This window comes from Stylophora pistillata, chromosome 2 (assembly GCF_964205215.1).
Source record: "Stylophora pistillata chromosome 2, jaStyPist1.2, whole genome shotgun sequence".
Lineage (NCBI taxonomy): Eukaryota > Metazoa > Cnidaria > Anthozoa > Scleractinia > Pocilloporidae > Stylophora > Stylophora pistillata.
Window position 1 is genome coordinate 11,584,361 of NC_142520.1, and position 17,321 is coordinate 11,601,681.

The 17,321-nt window shown below is 39.1% G+C and overlaps 1 protein-coding gene and 2 pseudogenes across 1 annotated transcript; 2 read left to right on the plus strand and 1 right to left on the minus strand.

Moving 5' to 3' along the window:
* Window positions 1-341: 341 nt before the first annotated feature.
* Window positions 342-9,078, minus strand: LOC148737129 (uncharacterized). Its single transcript, XM_088749265.1, has 5 exons — window positions 9,075-9,078; window positions 8,117-8,635; window positions 1,714-1,953; window positions 622-647; window positions 342-512 (listed from the first exon to the last, which is right to left on the minus strand). The coding sequence occupies exons 1-5, from the start codon at window positions 9,076-9,078 to the stop codon at window positions 342-344; spliced, it is 960 nt and encodes a 319-aa protein (XP_088605391.1).
* Window positions 9,079-10,292: 1,214 nt separating this feature from the next.
* Window positions 10,293-11,487, plus strand: LOC148737130 (uncharacterized; annotated as a pseudogene).
* Window positions 11,488-13,406: 1,919 nt separating this feature from the next.
* On the plus strand, window positions 13,407-15,070 carry LOC111319289 (uncharacterized; annotated as a pseudogene).
* Window positions 15,071-17,321: the final 2,251 nt, after the last annotated feature.

Below are 17,321 nucleotides of genomic sequence, written 5' to 3' on the forward strand. Positions count from 1 at the left end.
TGGTCAGGGTAAGTTTAGTCCTGAGAAGGACTGTTGTCGGTGGTCGTGACTGACATTTCGACAACCTGTGCGAAAGTCATCTTGACTCTTGACTTCTTCGCTTGTCCCTTTGCTATCATTCTTCTTTTCTTGTGTTTTTAAATCTAAAACGTCACATTATTTGCCAGCAGTTGTAAGGAAATTTGAATTATTTCCATTACAAGACCATGAAGTTCACAAACAATATACTGGAGAGCTTTTTTTTTATTAATAGCTTTGCACTAAGTTTCCAGAATTAATTAATAGCAACAGCTTTGAATGAAAGTTTTAACGTCACGTTTGCTTATTTAACAATATATTCCTTAATAGTAAATGTAAGTAATGTCCCACCACAGACATTGCTGCCATTTCATAAAACCCTTTTGACACTTATCTTCTACTTCAAGATCTTTATAAGAAAATGTTTCTTTTCCAAATGTTACTAGCTCCCTGTAAGAGCCCGTGGTCTTTATTGCAATTGCTTGATAGGTGTGCTAAAACAATTCAGTATTCAACGGAAAGATTATAGGTCAAACAGACACCTTTTTCGCCGATGGCAATGACATCTTTCTGTTATCACAAGTACTTCTACCAAATACATACCATGTGTTTCTTAAATTCAGAACAGACTGTCAAAGCGTATGATATAAATTATTATTACAGAGAGATAGGGAATATTATTCCGTTATTCAAATAATTAAGCAATATGTATACCTCACACAGTGAAAGGACCTTTTTTTACGAAACTAGCAATACTTTTTAACAACTGTCGTTCAATGAAATACTTGTGAATACTTCCTACTTAATTCTGGTCCTTAATTTACAATTTCACACGCAAATGTACAATGTTGACGTAGCAACTCATTGAATTTTCCGGTTGTTATACGAGTTTTCAAACGATTCCTTCCCCGAAGGGCTCGGGAGGGATCTCAACTTTGACAAAATCGTGCGTGTCATTATCCCCTCATGCTAGTCTTCATCATTTGACGGCACATTCTCAATGTTAAGATTAGTGCTGCGTTCGAAAAGCCATACTGACTCCAGACTTTTACAGTGTAATAGGCGTCTTTACTGTTTGATCTCAAAACCTTCACTGATCTCACTGAACATCGGTAAAAGAAGGTCAGTGAAGACTCGTATCAAAGGATTGATTTGAAAAAACAGGCAAAACTCGATCCTAGGCTTCCAGAAGATATAATCATCTGGAATTATTTCTCATCGTTTTATGTTGTACGATGTGATAATGGGTCTTTGCGATATTGTGACCTTTCCTTAAGACCCTTGTAAAAAAGTATAACGAGTGAGACTCGACTTCTGAAAAAAATTACCTTCATTATCTCAAGTTTTAGAACCCTATTTGTACTTTTCAACAATAAAAAAAGCACCGAGCTCAGTTAATGTAATAGATGACCGAAAGAAATGATGGCTAAAAGTAAATCAAATGAAAAATAAGATGCGTGACTTTTGGGTTTCACAGAAGGTTAAAAAAAAAAATTTACACTTTATTTGGCACTTTAACTGAGTGTTATCAGTCGATTAGAATGCCAATCAATGAAAGCTCAATACTAAGTGCCATTATCATATTAGATAAACTTTTTTACTCCAGGAATGTAATAGTCACTTGACCATGACCAGCGTTGTTGTAACAACATTCATTGTCCTGGTTGTTTCCATCGTTGTAAGAGCCTCCCCCACCCCCACAGCTATCAAAAGCACCATTTCCGCTGCTTCCCCCAGAGTACCCTCCTCCTCCTCCTCCTCCCTGTCCATGAGCTCCACCACCTCCACCAAACCCACCATCGACATCGTTAATCTTGGCTCTTCCACCCACCCCTCCACGAATAAATCCCTTACCACCTTCTCCACCCCATCCTTTTATTCCATTAAAATTCTTTCCACTTCTTCCACTGGAGTAAAACCCGCCACCACCACCACCTGAAATATAATGAATATATTTTAGGAGTTTCATAAACAGAAGCGAAACTATATTTAAATGGGATGCTAACCCATTCGATTTTTGGATTTTTTGCCGTCAACCGTCAAATAAGCAAGCCAATATTAGCCGTCAAATGTCTCGGATATCCTTACATAAGAATCATACGATTGCATTAATTGGGATCAAGTTCCATTTTTTTATGAATAAAATTTTTGATCATCACAAAAATACATTTATGTAAGTCCTTTAACTTCTATTCGCAAGTAAAACTTGTTAGCGATAGAGCTGACTTCCGGTTTGGAAACACTTCCGGTGTCGTAAAACGTTGGTCAGTTATCAATAAAAGGTGTAATAGATTAACAGTTCTTTACAAACGCGTCATCCTAAAAATCTACAGCCAAATTCGCGTTTAGTTCCTTTTCTAAACGACATTCCAAAATATGTTATGCTTACAGTTGCTGAAGTGATGGAGAATTTGTCGAATATTGATCTAAGTGAGGCAGGCGAACAAGATGACATCCATGGCTCACTCCTAAAACATACTGCTGCTGAAATTGCCCCTTCATTATGCAGGCTGTTCAACATGTCGCTGTCTACGGGCTCTTTTCCAGCAAATTGGAAGCGCGCGAACATTGCACCCGTCTTTAAAAAGGGCGATCCTACACTAACGGAGAATTACACGCCAATTTCTCTTTTATGCATTGTCTCCAAAGTTATGGAACGATGCGTGTTTAATCACTGCTACCCTCATTTATCGTCTTTTCTTCACCAACTCCAGCATAGATTCCAGCCAGGAAAATCCACAGAAACGCAACCACTTGATGTGTATCACGATATTTTAGACAAACTAACCAATAGCCAAGAAGTGGACGTAATCCATTTTGACCTGTCAAAGGCATTTGATAAGGTTCCACACAGGCTACTCCTCTCGACCCTTCAGCTCCTTGGTATATCCGGTCCAGTTTTGTTGTGGTTCTCAAGCTATCTTTCTGACAGATACCAACGAGTTGTTGTTGACGACATATCCTCAGACTGGCTCCCAGTCACATCAGGAGTACCCTAGGGCTCCATCCTGGGTCCGCTTTTATTTTTGGTCTTCAATAATGACATGTCGTGCCCCATTACTTACGGAAGTAAACTTGGCCTCTTTGCGGACGATAGCAAGCTATATCACCCTCTTGTTTCCAATAGATGCGCCTCCCTCCTGTAAGCTGACTTGGACAACTCCAAAACTTGGTGTGACGACAACGGTATGTCTTTCAGCACTAACAAATGTAAAGTTCTACACATGTCAAAGAGAACCTCGCGCCAAAGAGAGAAGCATACATACCATTTAGACGGCCAGACCTTGGACTCGCCTGCTGACACCAAGGATTTAGGCGTGACTGTCACTACTCTACTATCATGGACGACGCACATCGAAGAAATATGTGCCAGGTGTAACAAAGTTCTTGGTCTTGTAAAGCGTGTATGCGGCAGAGACATTGTTAACGTATCAACTCTGAAAATGATGTACACTGCCCTAGTTCGCCCAATCGTCGAGTAAGTACCCTCTGTATGGTCTCCTTACACAGCAAAGCATCGTAGGCTAATCGAAAATATACAACGACGGGCTACTAAATTCATACTAAATCACCCAGATAGGATTACCAGCTACACTACGAGACTGAAAACTCTTAGCCTACTGCCGCTTGAATTCAGAAGAGACGTCCATGATCTTGTCACTTTATGCAAAATTAGGTCAGGTCTTATCAACGCTAGTTTTGACCATCTTCTACCTCCTGCCAACCATACATAACCAACCCGACGTCATCATCCTGCAAACATCCGCCATTTATTTACTCGTACTCAGCGGTATTTTACAAACTCTTTCTTTCCTCGCACAATTAAATTATGGAACGATTTACCGAGCAACATTAAGCAAGCGAGCTCTTTACATAACTTTAAATCCTTAGTTAAGCGGTTTTATACAGAAAAGCTCATGCTTTATACTCCGCCCTAAATAAGTGTCGCAGTTGGTCGGCAAATTATTTTATACTGTAGACAAATTACATAAGTGCATATGTAACCCATATTTTTCTATTATTTGTATTTTGTAAGGTGACAAATGTCAATTGGTACTCGCCCTGTAGTCCTGCCATTATAATTTTGTTTATTCATTGCGTGTCTCTGTTCATGTATTTACTTGTAAATTGTATTTTTCAGTGGCAAATCTCAATAAACTAAACTAAACTAATTAACAATCAACCGTCAAATACTTATAGATTGGATACCATGCCAGTCGTCATCACTCAGAGAGACACTGCCAAACACTACGGCTAAGCCTCTACAACGAGACCGCTGCTTGATTTTGAACACCAGACAATCGATATCATCTACACAAAGTCAGTAAAGCCCGAAATGCGAGTAGTTTTCTGTTCCAAAATTTTTATTTACAAACATTTGTAGCCCGACTAAAAGAAAGAACCAGTTTAGAGCGGCTTTACACTCGAAGATCATTTAAATAAGAACGATATTGATGTTTGCGTCGCCTCCTAAACACACCTTGAGCCAGATAAACCTGAATCAATTGTGAACATACCGATCTAGAACATATTCAGACGGGACAGGAACTGGTCAAGAGTGGTTTTGTGGTAAAAGAGGCGGAATTGCTGTTTATGTGAGAAGTAACCTGGATGTTGTTCATGTTTATATATTACAACTACACAGTTTAGTTTTTAGATATGATCTTTTATAAACACGCTGCAAGTTCTATTTTTCACATATGTATAATGGCGGGCGTATCCCCATTAAAAATCAAAGTGAAAGTTGACGTGTGCAGGGTCGGACGGGTTAATGAACTGTGGGTTTCTTGTTCTGACACGAAAAAACAAATAAAAAAGTTTTTCCTGCAGGATCTTTATCGTGATTGTTCAGTGTGGCTCGTGCATCGCTTCCTTCTAATGTGAAACCAAATTTTTGAGGTGGTTAATCTTGTTTGATCAGGCTAGACGGGAAGATATTTGGCTTACAATCATGAATCGTAGCACGGACCGCGCCGCATTCGGCCCGTGCGTCATAACCTCGCGCCAAAAGCGCAATATTTTTACCGTCAGCTGCCAAATAAGCAAACCAATGTTAGCCGTCAAATGTCTCAGATATCCTTCATTGAGAACCATGCGGCTGCCATAATTAGGGTCAAGTTCTATTTTTTATAATAAAATTTTTGATATATCAAAGAAATACATTTATGGAAGTCCTTTAAATTCTATTTGCAAGTAGAACTGGTTAGCGACAGAACTGGCCTCTGGTTTGGAAACACTTCGGTGTCGTAAAACGTTAGTCATTTATCAATAAAAGGTCTCATGAATTAACAGTTCTTTACAAACGGGTCATTATGAAAATTTACTGCCAAATTCGTGCGTTTAGTCCGTTTGATAAACAACATTCCATAAAATTAACCGTCAATCCTAAAATGACCTAAATAATTCAACTGTCAACCGTCAACCATCAACATCACCTTATCCCCCTCTATTGAGACCCTTCTAGACGACCATCCATCATGACCTTGCCGACCAAATTATGAAACGTTACATTTTATGAAATGATTACATGGCATTCTGAAAATCTCAAGAAACTGAGGATTGTAAAGACGCATTAATTTTAACAACACGAAAGCTTATCGGATACCAGTGGTCATCACTCAGTAGGCTGCAGAGCAGGCGTTCTAGTAAAGTTTGGGCGAAAAATATAACGCGCGAAAAATGGAGGGAGGGGAAAAATTAGGAGGTGGGGGGAGGGGGAGAGGAGAGAAGGGAACGCCTGCCAGCCTTTATTGTTGTTTTCAAACACTCATTCGCGGACGAACGAACGATTCTGATTGGCTTTTCGTGTTTAGTCTGATTGATAGACATCAATTTCGCTACATTACACAACCGTTGGAGCAGTTTTAAAATAGCCGAATCCTTCGTACAAGACCCCACGAGGGCCCTAAACAATTCTTTGGATTTATCAGGAGTCGTTTACTGAATTTCGATTTGATCTCAAACTTCAACAAGTACACAGTTTGAGGCAACTTGTCTATAAGGGCTATTTACTAGCTGTTTTGCCGACTGGCTTTGGTAAAATCCTTATATTCCAACTGCGCGTAGCCGTGAGGAAGGAGATGCTAACGAAAAACTGTACTGTAATCGTTGTTCTTTCTTTGAAAAGTATTCTAGAGGACCAAGTGTCCAAAGAGAATTCTTTGGGCATCAAAGCAGGAGCATGAAGCCAAATTACAATGGGAGAAGCAGAGCTCTCGTAGTTCGAATTGCTGTTTGGTCCTGGCATGACTGCGCGAAAGACTTTTTAGTTTGGCAGCTTTCGATCTTCGCCAAGAAGGGCTCGTTAAAGGTATTTTTGCCCCTTCCTTTACACACTTAGATGGGGTTGAAATCTTGATTGTTTTATTCTTTATAAAGTTATAAAGTTGTCCTAAATTTATAACTGTACGTGTCGATGCCTTAAATATATTTTCGAAGGATAAGAAAGAAGACTTTCCTGTCCTTGGTTTTCCGAATTTAACTCGAAAACAACAATTACAAAATCCACAATAATCTTTCGCCTTTGATTCCATGAACGCTCGTGTTATTATTTGTATTTGACATCGTTCCACGTGTGTTAACCTTTAATTCCGCTGGAAATATGCCGTTCCGTGATTGCTTTCTCGAATCTCAAATTTCGGAATGCACAATAATCATCTGGAGACGTATTTGAAAACATCAATAAGTGCTGGCAGGTGTTCCCTTCTCTCCTCTCCCCCTCCCCCCACCTCCTAATTTTTCTTCTCGCTCCATTTTTCGCGCGGTCTAATTTTCGCCCAAACTTTACTAGAACGCCTGCTCTGCAGACTAATCACTCAGCGACATCCAAAAACCACGGCTAAGCATGTACAGAGAGACCATTTCCTTATTTTAAACACCAGACAATCGACCTCATCAACAAGTCAGCAAAGCCCGAAATGCGAGTTTGCTGTTTCAAAATGTTTATTTACGAACATTTGTAACCCAACTAAAACAAAGAACCGGTTTAGAGAGGCTGTACACTCAAGACCATTTAAAGAAGAACAATATTGATGTTTGCGTCGCCTCCGAAATACACCTTGAGCCAGATAAACCTGAATCTATTGTTAGCATACAGATCTACAATATATTCAGACGGGAAAGGAACTGGTCAAGAGTGGTTTTGAGGGAAAAAGGCGGAATTACTGTTTATGTGAGAAGTAACATAGATGTTGTTGATTGTTTATAGATTAAAACTACATAGTTTAATTTTTAGACATGATCTTTTATAAATACGTAGCAAGTTCTATTTTTCACATATGTATATTTCAGCGCATCGCACATGTTTTTATTTATCTCGGGATATTCATATTTTATCCGAGATTTATTAAAGATTTATGTGCCTCCGATGCATATTTCGAGCTATGGTGCACGCGGAGAGTGTGGAGAGTAAAAGAGAGGAGTGGCTTGAAGCGCAAGCGGGAGCGTTCGGAGTTATCAATGCAACACTAAAAATAATACCGGCCGTTCAGAATACTAAGCGGAAATTTCCTAAAATGACGAGTCCCGCGTGATAGATTCACCTCCTTGAATTGTTGGTTACTAGAATTGACGATCGGAAATTGCGTCGCTTTGTGTTGAAAATCTTAAAAATTGTACGATTTCAAAGGAAAATCATCTATTGAACAACACTTTTGGGACATACGTGTAGCAACTCTTCAAACTAACATTCACCCCAACGTCGCGAAGCCTCAATTGAAGTAAAAAAACTCAGTTTTGTTTTCAGCCACATTCACACATCGCGTTTGGCATATAGAAAGTCTTGTCGACTCCAAAACTAATTCCGTCGCTTTGAAGAGTTACATGCCCCCATTGTTTTTAGAAATGATTATCTTTTTAGCACATTTTCTTTTCAAATATAGCTCCAAAAGGTTAAAGGGAAAACAATCTTCAAAGTTTTGAAACTTGCGGGTAAATTCGATGTGAAATTTTGGCCGCCAATGAAGTCAGCCTGAACCATCTCTATCACCCATCCATTTTCATAAATTATAAGCTAATTAGAGCGCACATTATCATATGATTATGATATAACATTAAATGAAAAGCTGAGATGAAAGGAATCATCACGATATACCCTAACCTGACCATCCATCATCAGCAGTCTGTGCACCATGTCCATTGCTCCCCCCTGACCATGATTTGTATCCAGGATTCCCTGTTGTGTTTGTGCTGGCGTCACATCCTTCATGTCTTGACCGAGCTCTATCTACCCCTCCTCCGCCTCCAGCTATTATCAAAGGTTTGTTGGCTCCTCTCACCACAAACGTTCCTCCACCACCTCCAGAAGAGTAAGAGTGCGTGTTTATTCCTCCTTCTTGACCAACAAGTATTTCAATGACTTCACCCTTGTTGAAGCGGAACGTTCCAATCATTCTTGCTCCTCTTCCGCGGTACTGAATACTGTTAGCGCGTATATCGTACCCTCCTGCAGCTGCTATTGCTTCTATTCTGTAGTCACCAGTGTACGGCACAGTCCAATGTTGAACTCCTCTGGACAGTGTGACTTGCCCGTCATGATCCCGTCCTGTGTAATGACTGCCTAGCGTTGTTGGACCAATTCTTCCACTGGCGTTGAGGTTTGTAAAAACGGCCTTGAAAGCTGAAAGGGGAGAGTTAAGTTATCTACATCACTATAACCATAATTGTTTTAGCTTTTTTCTTTCATTAGAGGTAAATTTGCATCTACAAAAAGGACATGGAACGGTTAAAATCTTGTAGATTGATCCTTAAAACTACTCACCATTATTGCAATCATTAAGTTATTTAATATTCAACTTTTCTTTATTTGATCATTTATTCAATTCTTTGTCTCTCTATGGACGTGTACCCGCTAGTCACGAAAATATTTTTCCCCGAAAGTTTTATCAAGCATCGCATCTGATTGTGATTGAAATGTTGTGTCGATCTTCTTTGTTGAAAGAGATCGCTGTTGAAATAGGCCTTCAACTAAAACTGTCCTTCTTTTCCTCATTTCAGTCCAAAGGTTACTAATATACTTCTTTAAACTTTTCCTTCTTAAGTTTGAATTATAGATAAACCCATCCTCTAAAAATGCTACTCTTGGATTTCTAACTTATTGCTTCTTTAAATCGGGAAAGCGAGATTTATCAATGCTGCTGGGCTAGTTTAAGCCCTTTCTCCCCTTCCTTTGGGCTTCTCCAGGCGCTATTGCATTAATTCACATTTCCGCTTCAGTGCTGACGAGTAACTGATGATATCCAGCCATTCTTCGTCAAAAAATTCGAGAGTAGAGCAAACCGTAAAATTTTGATTTAGCGTCCGGGGCTATTGAACCAGGGGATTTAATTCTTGCTTTTCACGTGACGTCATCGAATTTAGAAATTAGGAATTATCGATCCCTATGAGAATTCGGTTTAGTAAGGTAAAAAACAGCTGAATTCTTATGTTTTGAAAAATTTTCAGTTTCATTGGATTTTCTTCTTGTGGTAAAGCAAGGTTAAATTTCTAAGCTATTGCTTGAGACGATATTAACATACTGGTATGTAGATTAAAGGAAAGAAGACAAAGAGAAGTGGATAGACAGATAGATAGATAGATAGATAGATAGATAGATAGATAGACAGATAGATATGCTTAATCAACTCTTTTGTAGGCAGAGCTGAATTACAGTGCAGTATGTACACACTATAACAATGATATAAATAGCACTGATAATATTTGAGCAATTTCTCATGTGTGAATAATTTATATATGGGTTATCAACCAAGCGTGAGGTCAAAATGGCTGGATATTGGCCGAGTTCTTTCTTTGCATTTTTATAGACCGAGACGAAGTCGAAGTGCATAAAATTTTGAAAAGGAGCAAGGCTAAAATCCAGCCATCTTGACCGGACAAGCTTGTTTAATAAAGGATTTATTATATTACAAAAGATTTCGCTTTATTACGAGTTAAGAATGACCTTTTTCCTTCGAGAGCTGGGAAAGAAAGCCAACTGTGTTTGTTGCACAACAAACTCACGAGAACTGCTTCTATTTTCTTTGTTTTGACTATCTTCTGCCGCTTTTTGCCTTTCCGTTGCCGAAATTTTCCAAGAGTTACGAACGTAGTTCTTATTCTCTTTTTTTTCATGCGCGGGATCAATGCGGGCAATCCTGAGCGGGCAAGATGGGCCCATCTTGCCTGCTCGAGTAGCCAATTAGAACGCAGGATTTGCTCCATCTTGCCCACGGGCGCTGCGTGCAATGTGATGAATAATCCTTAATGAGTCATATTTCAAAGGCATGCACCGCAGTTTCATGTCATCCTTCAGTGAGACGAGACACCTACTTCTTTTTTTGTACGATGGTAAAATCATCAGTGACGAAGAATTTTTGACCTTGTACGAAAGTTACAGTTCCAAGAATCTAGAAATCCCTTACAGCTCCTACCTTAAGTTTGATTTCGATCAGATGGATGAATCAGAGTGTTTAGCAGAGTTCAGACTGGGTAAACAGGACATAACGTTATTGGGAAATGTCCTTCAATTACCAGACACTATACGCTGTCCACAAAGAACAACGTGTGACCAAACTGAAGGGCTTAGTATGCTTCTGAAGCGCTTCTCGTATCCATGTCGCTATTCAGACATGATTCATCGTTTCGCAAGACCAGTTCCTGAAATAAGTATGATTACCAATACAATGATGGATCATATTTTTTTGAGCCATAGTCATCCTATTTCACAATGGAATTTTGATAAATTGATTCCACCAATGCTACAGGAGTATGCAGATGTTACTCATGCAAAGGGTGCACCTCTCAGCAACTGCTTTGGGTTTATTGATGCAACAGTCAGACCAATTTCTCGCCCAGGCCAACACCAAACAATAGTGTACAATGGCCATAAACGGGTACATTCCCTCAGGTTTCAGTCCGTCGCTTTACCAAATGGACTCACTGGAAATACGTATGGGCCTGTCGGTAAGTTATGTTCACTGGGATGCCATGAATATAAGCTGCCACATAAAGTTTCTTTAATTTATTAACTTTATTTATCCGTCTTGGTATACAGAGGGGAGAAAACATGATGCAAGCATGTTGGTAGATTCCAATCTTCTCCAGGAATTGGAAAGGAATGCATTTTCCCCAACTGGCTAACCCATGAGTGTTTTTGGTGATCCCGCCTATCCGCTGTGAGTACACCTACAGGCCCCATTTCGCCATGGTGTCCTAACACCGATGTTGGAACAATACAATTTTGACATGAGCTCTGTTAGAGTAACTGTGGAGTGGCTCTTTGGTGACATCAATTATGACTTCAAGTTTTTGGATTTTAAGAAAAACCTGAAAATTGGAATGAGTTGAGTGGGAAAAATGTATCTTGCATGTGCACTTCTTAATAATACTGTTACCTGCCTATATGGAAACAAAGCCTCAGAGTTTTTCGGTCTAGACCCTCTTTCATTGCAATATTATTTTAGATAAATTCTCTTTTATAAACCGAGCAGAAACGAAGGCCATTTTAATTAAACATAAATTCATTAAGTACTTGAATTCTTCCTGGTGGTCAACAATGCAGAGGTGATCAAACTTGTAACAATAACAATGAATGAACTTCGTTTTTTTTCCAATTCACAAAACGCAAGTAAATAATAAGACATCGATTTCAACAAATACCTGTCTTTTCGCCGAAACAAATAAATACTGAATGTACATATTCATACTTAGGGAAAATGTCATTCTTTCTTCTAAAGAAGCTTTTGAATAACCGACAGAATGGCTTGATTTGTTTGTTTTTATTGCTGTGTGACAGTCACCATCGCCTGCTGATTCTGCTCTAGCTCTAGTCCTCTTAGATCCAGCTCTTGTTGTCGTAATTCTCGCTCAGTCTTGACTTTCTCTTGCATGAATTCAACTAGTGGTTCAGTGCGAGCTCTTCTCCTTTGGCGCTTTGGTTTCTCCTCGCATTCATTGCCATTCTCTGTTGACTTGCGCTTTTTCGTTTCGCTGTATCGCTCTAAAGCTTTCTGCCTTATGTCCTCTACCTTGCTTTTATCTTCTTTCTGCTTTCTTGACTGAGCATCGCCAACTTTGTTTAAGCTTTCTTCTTTCCCGACGAGTTCTTTTAAGCAAAACATCTATTTTAGACAGGTCGTCCATGGATATTCCACTTGCAGTTTCTTCTTGATGCATCATAGCGTTATACTTCTTCTGGAGAAGAACCCATCGGTCTCTTACTGCCCTCTTATCTTTGAAATGAAAACAGAGTGTCTTCACTTGATTTAACTTTTCTGTAATCGATTCCCACCTTGCTCCCCAGGCAACACTTCCTTGTTTGAATGAAAACAAATCGCTCTCCAGGATTTCTCGAGGCAAAATAGCATTATGATCTTGAGTCCACTCCATAGCTCTAAAAGCAAAACAGAACAATTCATCTATTTGACTGAGGGTCGAGGAAAAATGTAAACTTATTAAGATAAACATAAAAATATTTTCCGTTGAAATGTCTTCGAAAGACGCAATAGTTAAGCTTACTTTGGCTTTCCATCGGAGGCGGGCGCCGACATCTTTTTGCTCAAAGCTACGAGAAATGAAGATGTCTGTGTGTTTATCTATGTTTGAGTATACAATTTGAACAACATGAAAGAAAATAATTTTAAAAAGGTAACAAGAGCAAAATGAAATGTTAAAACAAGTTTGAAACAAGCTAGCGAGGGAAAAATACTCACGTTCGGAATACAACGCCAAAATGAAGGTTCTCACGTTCGCGCGAAACGAAGGCGACTTGACAAGACAACTCCAGAACGCCTAACGGAACAAAAAGTCACTTCCGGTCGCCGTCGCCGTCGCCGTCGCCGTCGCCGTCGCAAAATAGCCTGGTACTTAAGTTCTCTATTTAAATATGTAAAGCACGCATATTTTCATCTTGTTATCTGTGTCTCCTTGGAATTCTTTCATATTTTTATTCGTTCTCATTTCACTCATTCAAGTTAAGTCAAGTCAATTTTTATTTAAACTTACACAGAAATAACAATCATTATTGACTTGATAGTGACGCTAAGCGAACGTCGAAACGTCGTAGCATTTGTCTTGAACCTTTAACCAAGATGGTTTTTAATTTTTTAAACTTGTCCACCTAATCGCAATTCTTTATAGTTAAAAAGTTTTCAGGGCTTTGAAGAAATGTTTCTCAACTCTAGTCTGTCTAGATCTGCTTTAGGACAATTTGTTAACTGCTGCTCAAAAGCTGTCTTTATATTTTTCTTTTTTCTCTTACTTGTTTGATTAATGATTAATTTGACTCGTCTAGCTCTATGCAGATGTGAATGACTTTTTCATCGCAGCCTGTGCATCTTTTGGACAATCATTTTAATACTTACCTTTCTTGCTATCGTTTCTTTATTCATAATCCTCTCCTTTTTCTCTATTGTATGTGTAGTTTCGATGGTTCATCAAATCAAGCCTTGGCCAAGAAACTCTTAATTGAAGTACAGGCAGTTTAGGGTAAGAAGAAGTGGAGGAAGTCAACCATCAAAGGTAAGCCTCTATCATAACTTTTTAAACAAGAGCAGTGGAACTTCCTCCAATAAGATACCAGCTGGCCATATCGAATTTATGTTGCTATTTTTTTATAAGAGCCGTTTTGAAGGTACTATGTACAGGCAATCGAGCCTCTCAGACAATTGGGTCAAAATAGATTACGAGCAGTCTCTTTACTCTAAAATCCGGGGCAGTGAAGGTGAAAATATCGAAAATGTGCGTTACACATCTTTCGGGCGCCAGCTAAACTCTGCCAGTACTTTTACTTATTTTCTTATTTGTCCTCACTGGCGTTCTTTGGAGCAAAAGAGAGACTGCTTGTAGGCTTGGGTCAAATTAGCGTCATAACCCTACCTGTAGCGAATCTAAGTATGCTGACTAACAAGTAAAATTCATCCATTCAAATCTTGATTCGCCCTAGACTACACGTATGGTATGTCTCGGCGAGATTGCTGGTTTAATGTAGCAATATAAAAAAATGTTGTTTCAAAAATAGATTGAAGGGTTGAAACGGTTGAATCTATATTTGAACACAAGTCAAATTTTAAAGCGTGTCAAAAACTGCCAAAGCTGTTAAGTGCTATCGCTGAATAAATAATGTTGGGCGGCAACCAATTTTTCTCCGAGTAATTTCTACCAATTCGTGTCGAGAGCATGCTTCGTCAACTAACATAATCTATTTGTTTTAAATTAGTTGCGGTTCATCAGCATTGGAGATCTATACGAGATGATAAATAAGGAAAGCAAACAACAGCTTTAAGAAGCACCGACGGCGAGTCAAGCGAAGCAATCGTTTAAAGAGGGTAAATATTTTACATCAATTATTTAAGGCCAGATTGTTAACGTTTACTACTTTGTCTCTTATGTTTTGGGACAAGTCACATAAATTCAGTACAACAAGAGAAAATATGATTAATACCGTTATTATTTTTTCTTGGTAACAACTCTGCGCGTGTATTAAATCAGTTTCTTAATAGCTGTTTAACTGCTACAATGTCAACATGGTTTTCTTCCAAAGCTTGAGCTAAGTGGCTGATTTTTGTGTCTTTCGTCTATTTCAATCTTAGCAAGCTCATAATCGAGCTTTTTGTGTCACTGAAATGGCAGTTATGGCAACTTTGGCAGTTATTTGACTTCTCAATAGTGCTCTGACAAGGCTCTCACTTGTCTCGATCTTTTATTCCCTTTAGAAACTTTCTCTACGACTGTATACTCTGGAAAACTCGACAGTGCTGTCTGATGGAGACAAGAAAAGGGCACGAGAAATTCTGTCTTCCCCAGACGCATTACATTATATGTCGTCGGAAGAAAGCTGCGAAGAAAAGGCAGTAGAACCAAGGGGTGGCCCAACACCACGAAAAGTCAGAAGACTTTCATGGGAGAGAAGAAAACTGAGGAACATTAAAGTGATACTGGATGAGGCGTATTTTGCCGCACTAACTGAGAAGCAACGTCTTACAAGTGCACGTGTCAACCGGACTGAGGATGAATCATCACGCCCGATCACGCCCCTCACCCAACTAACGGCCCGCGTTGGGCTGTCCGCAGCGAATAAGTCAAGACATCTTCTTCAGCATATTTGACATTTTCTATATACTAGCTGCAAAATTTTTTTGATGTTCATTTGTTATGAAAGGAATTGTAGGCACATTTTGCTCAAATAACGAGGACGACATTCGAAGACGATGTACTTTTTAAATAACAAAAATCAATTATGTGTCACCGATCCATCGACTGAAGTAGATGTGTGATTTTACATAATATTGATGAAGTACAGATTTCGCAACTGAACAGTATAAGTCTGGTATGGGTTATAGAAAAACGCACGATCAGATCCTATTAACCTGTTCTGTAGTAATGAAAAAGGTAGAGAAAAAAACACTACTGCGCATGCTGAAACAAAAAAAGGTGTTTCTGAAACAGAACATTGTACTTCCTCCCCTCTAAGTCTGAATACATCAGCAGAAACAAGAGGAAAATATGTTTCCGAAACGTAAACTTGTATTTCCGTGAACGTTTCGGTCTGACGGAAATATAAAAAAAAATTCATGTTTCTGGAACGTTACCATGTGTTTCCGCACATGTAAACACGAGGTTACACATGCGGAAACATTTGTTTCCTTCAACTGAAACCTAACGGTAATAACATCTAAGAAAAGTGATTCGGTTCCGTTGTTACCGCAGCAACGGAAACACGAGTAAACGTCATCAAACCGCCAGCGGATACACGTGTTACCTGTCATGTTTCCGCAACGGTTTCACAAATCTCTTTCACGTTTCCGATTACGGATTCTTGATATTTCGTCCTGTCAAGGGCCTTGAAAAACCTGATGCAGGCAAGATCCCTGCGCTGACTTAGGGTTGGGAAGGAAGATAAAACAAAGGATTCCACATAACCATTATCTGGAAAGATAATCTTCAATGCCCTCCTCTGAACGGCTTCGATAAGATATCTACATAGGTGATGCATGTTCACTAACAGATCTGATGAATGAACAATGTATTTACACTAGGTCAGTATGATAGGGCTCTGACTTCTTAGAAAATCTCAAGGCATGCAGCCTTTTGCTACCTCTTCAAATTATATACTCAACATGGTGATTCCACTTAAGGTCATTAGACTTATATGCCCCTTGGAACTTATAACTTGAGACTCTTTCTATGTCATTACCTAGTATCTTAATGGTATCTGGAACCATAGGCTGGTATTCAAGAAAGTTGACAATCATCTCTTTGCACCTCTTGGGATTTAAGCGCATACCTCAGCTAGTAGCATAACCACAATGTCCTGAACAACAAACGAAAGATACCTTGGGCTACATCTGGATATTCACTCATACACAGTTGTGTCATCCACATACTTAGTGCACAGATGCCAATTATCAGAAAGCTTGTTAACCAAGGCACCAAAAAGGACAGGGGCTAGCTTTGTCCCTTGGGGCAGACCCAGTTATGAGGATAGACGGGGGCAGATAAGGCCCCACCAATTCTAACAATCTGAGATCTGCTGGTAAGGAAATCATTGATCCATTTGACCAATTATGATATTGCTCACACCCAGTTGTTTAAACGCAAGTTGTAACTTACTATGATCAACTAGACCAAATCCTTTACTAAAGTCTGCAAAAAAACATTCTCGAATATAATTCCCAGGACAATCAAGAAACAGTAGTGTTAAATGCACGAAACAGAAGAATGCATGATTTGTTGATTTTCCACCAATAGAAAACTGTTTACAGTCAAGCCTATTCCTTACCTGCTTAAGAGCTGCCGTCCCTATAAATATCGCCCAGAGGTGTGTAATATGAAAAAATAAAATCTCCTAACTTTTCCAGAATATAGATCTAGATGAACTATTTCTGGAAAAAATACTTTGAGTTCAGCAGGGCTGAAAGCTCACTGAAAGTGCACTAAGCACAATGATGTTTTGGGGCCATTTATTTTCTATCGAAGGAAGGGGGAGTTGGGAGGATCGCATGGTTTTCAAAGGGAATGGCTACAAAGTGTGATACATATATCATAATTATATATTTTACGAGTTGTGCCGTATTTTGACAGGCCCGTAAGGCGAGTCAAATTATAAACGACAGGTAAAGCTATCATTTTTGATGGGTGTCAAATATCACTGAAAGCGCCCGCATCAAATGATCTTTATCATTTAATTTACACTAAACGGCCAATCCGCAGGTAAACAATCTTAAATCAAATTAATTAACAGGCACATCATCAAGAAAGGACACGCGTCTTCTAAGAGAAAAAAAGGGCGCGAGACGTGCGTGCTGTATTGCTAGCAATGATTACAGGAT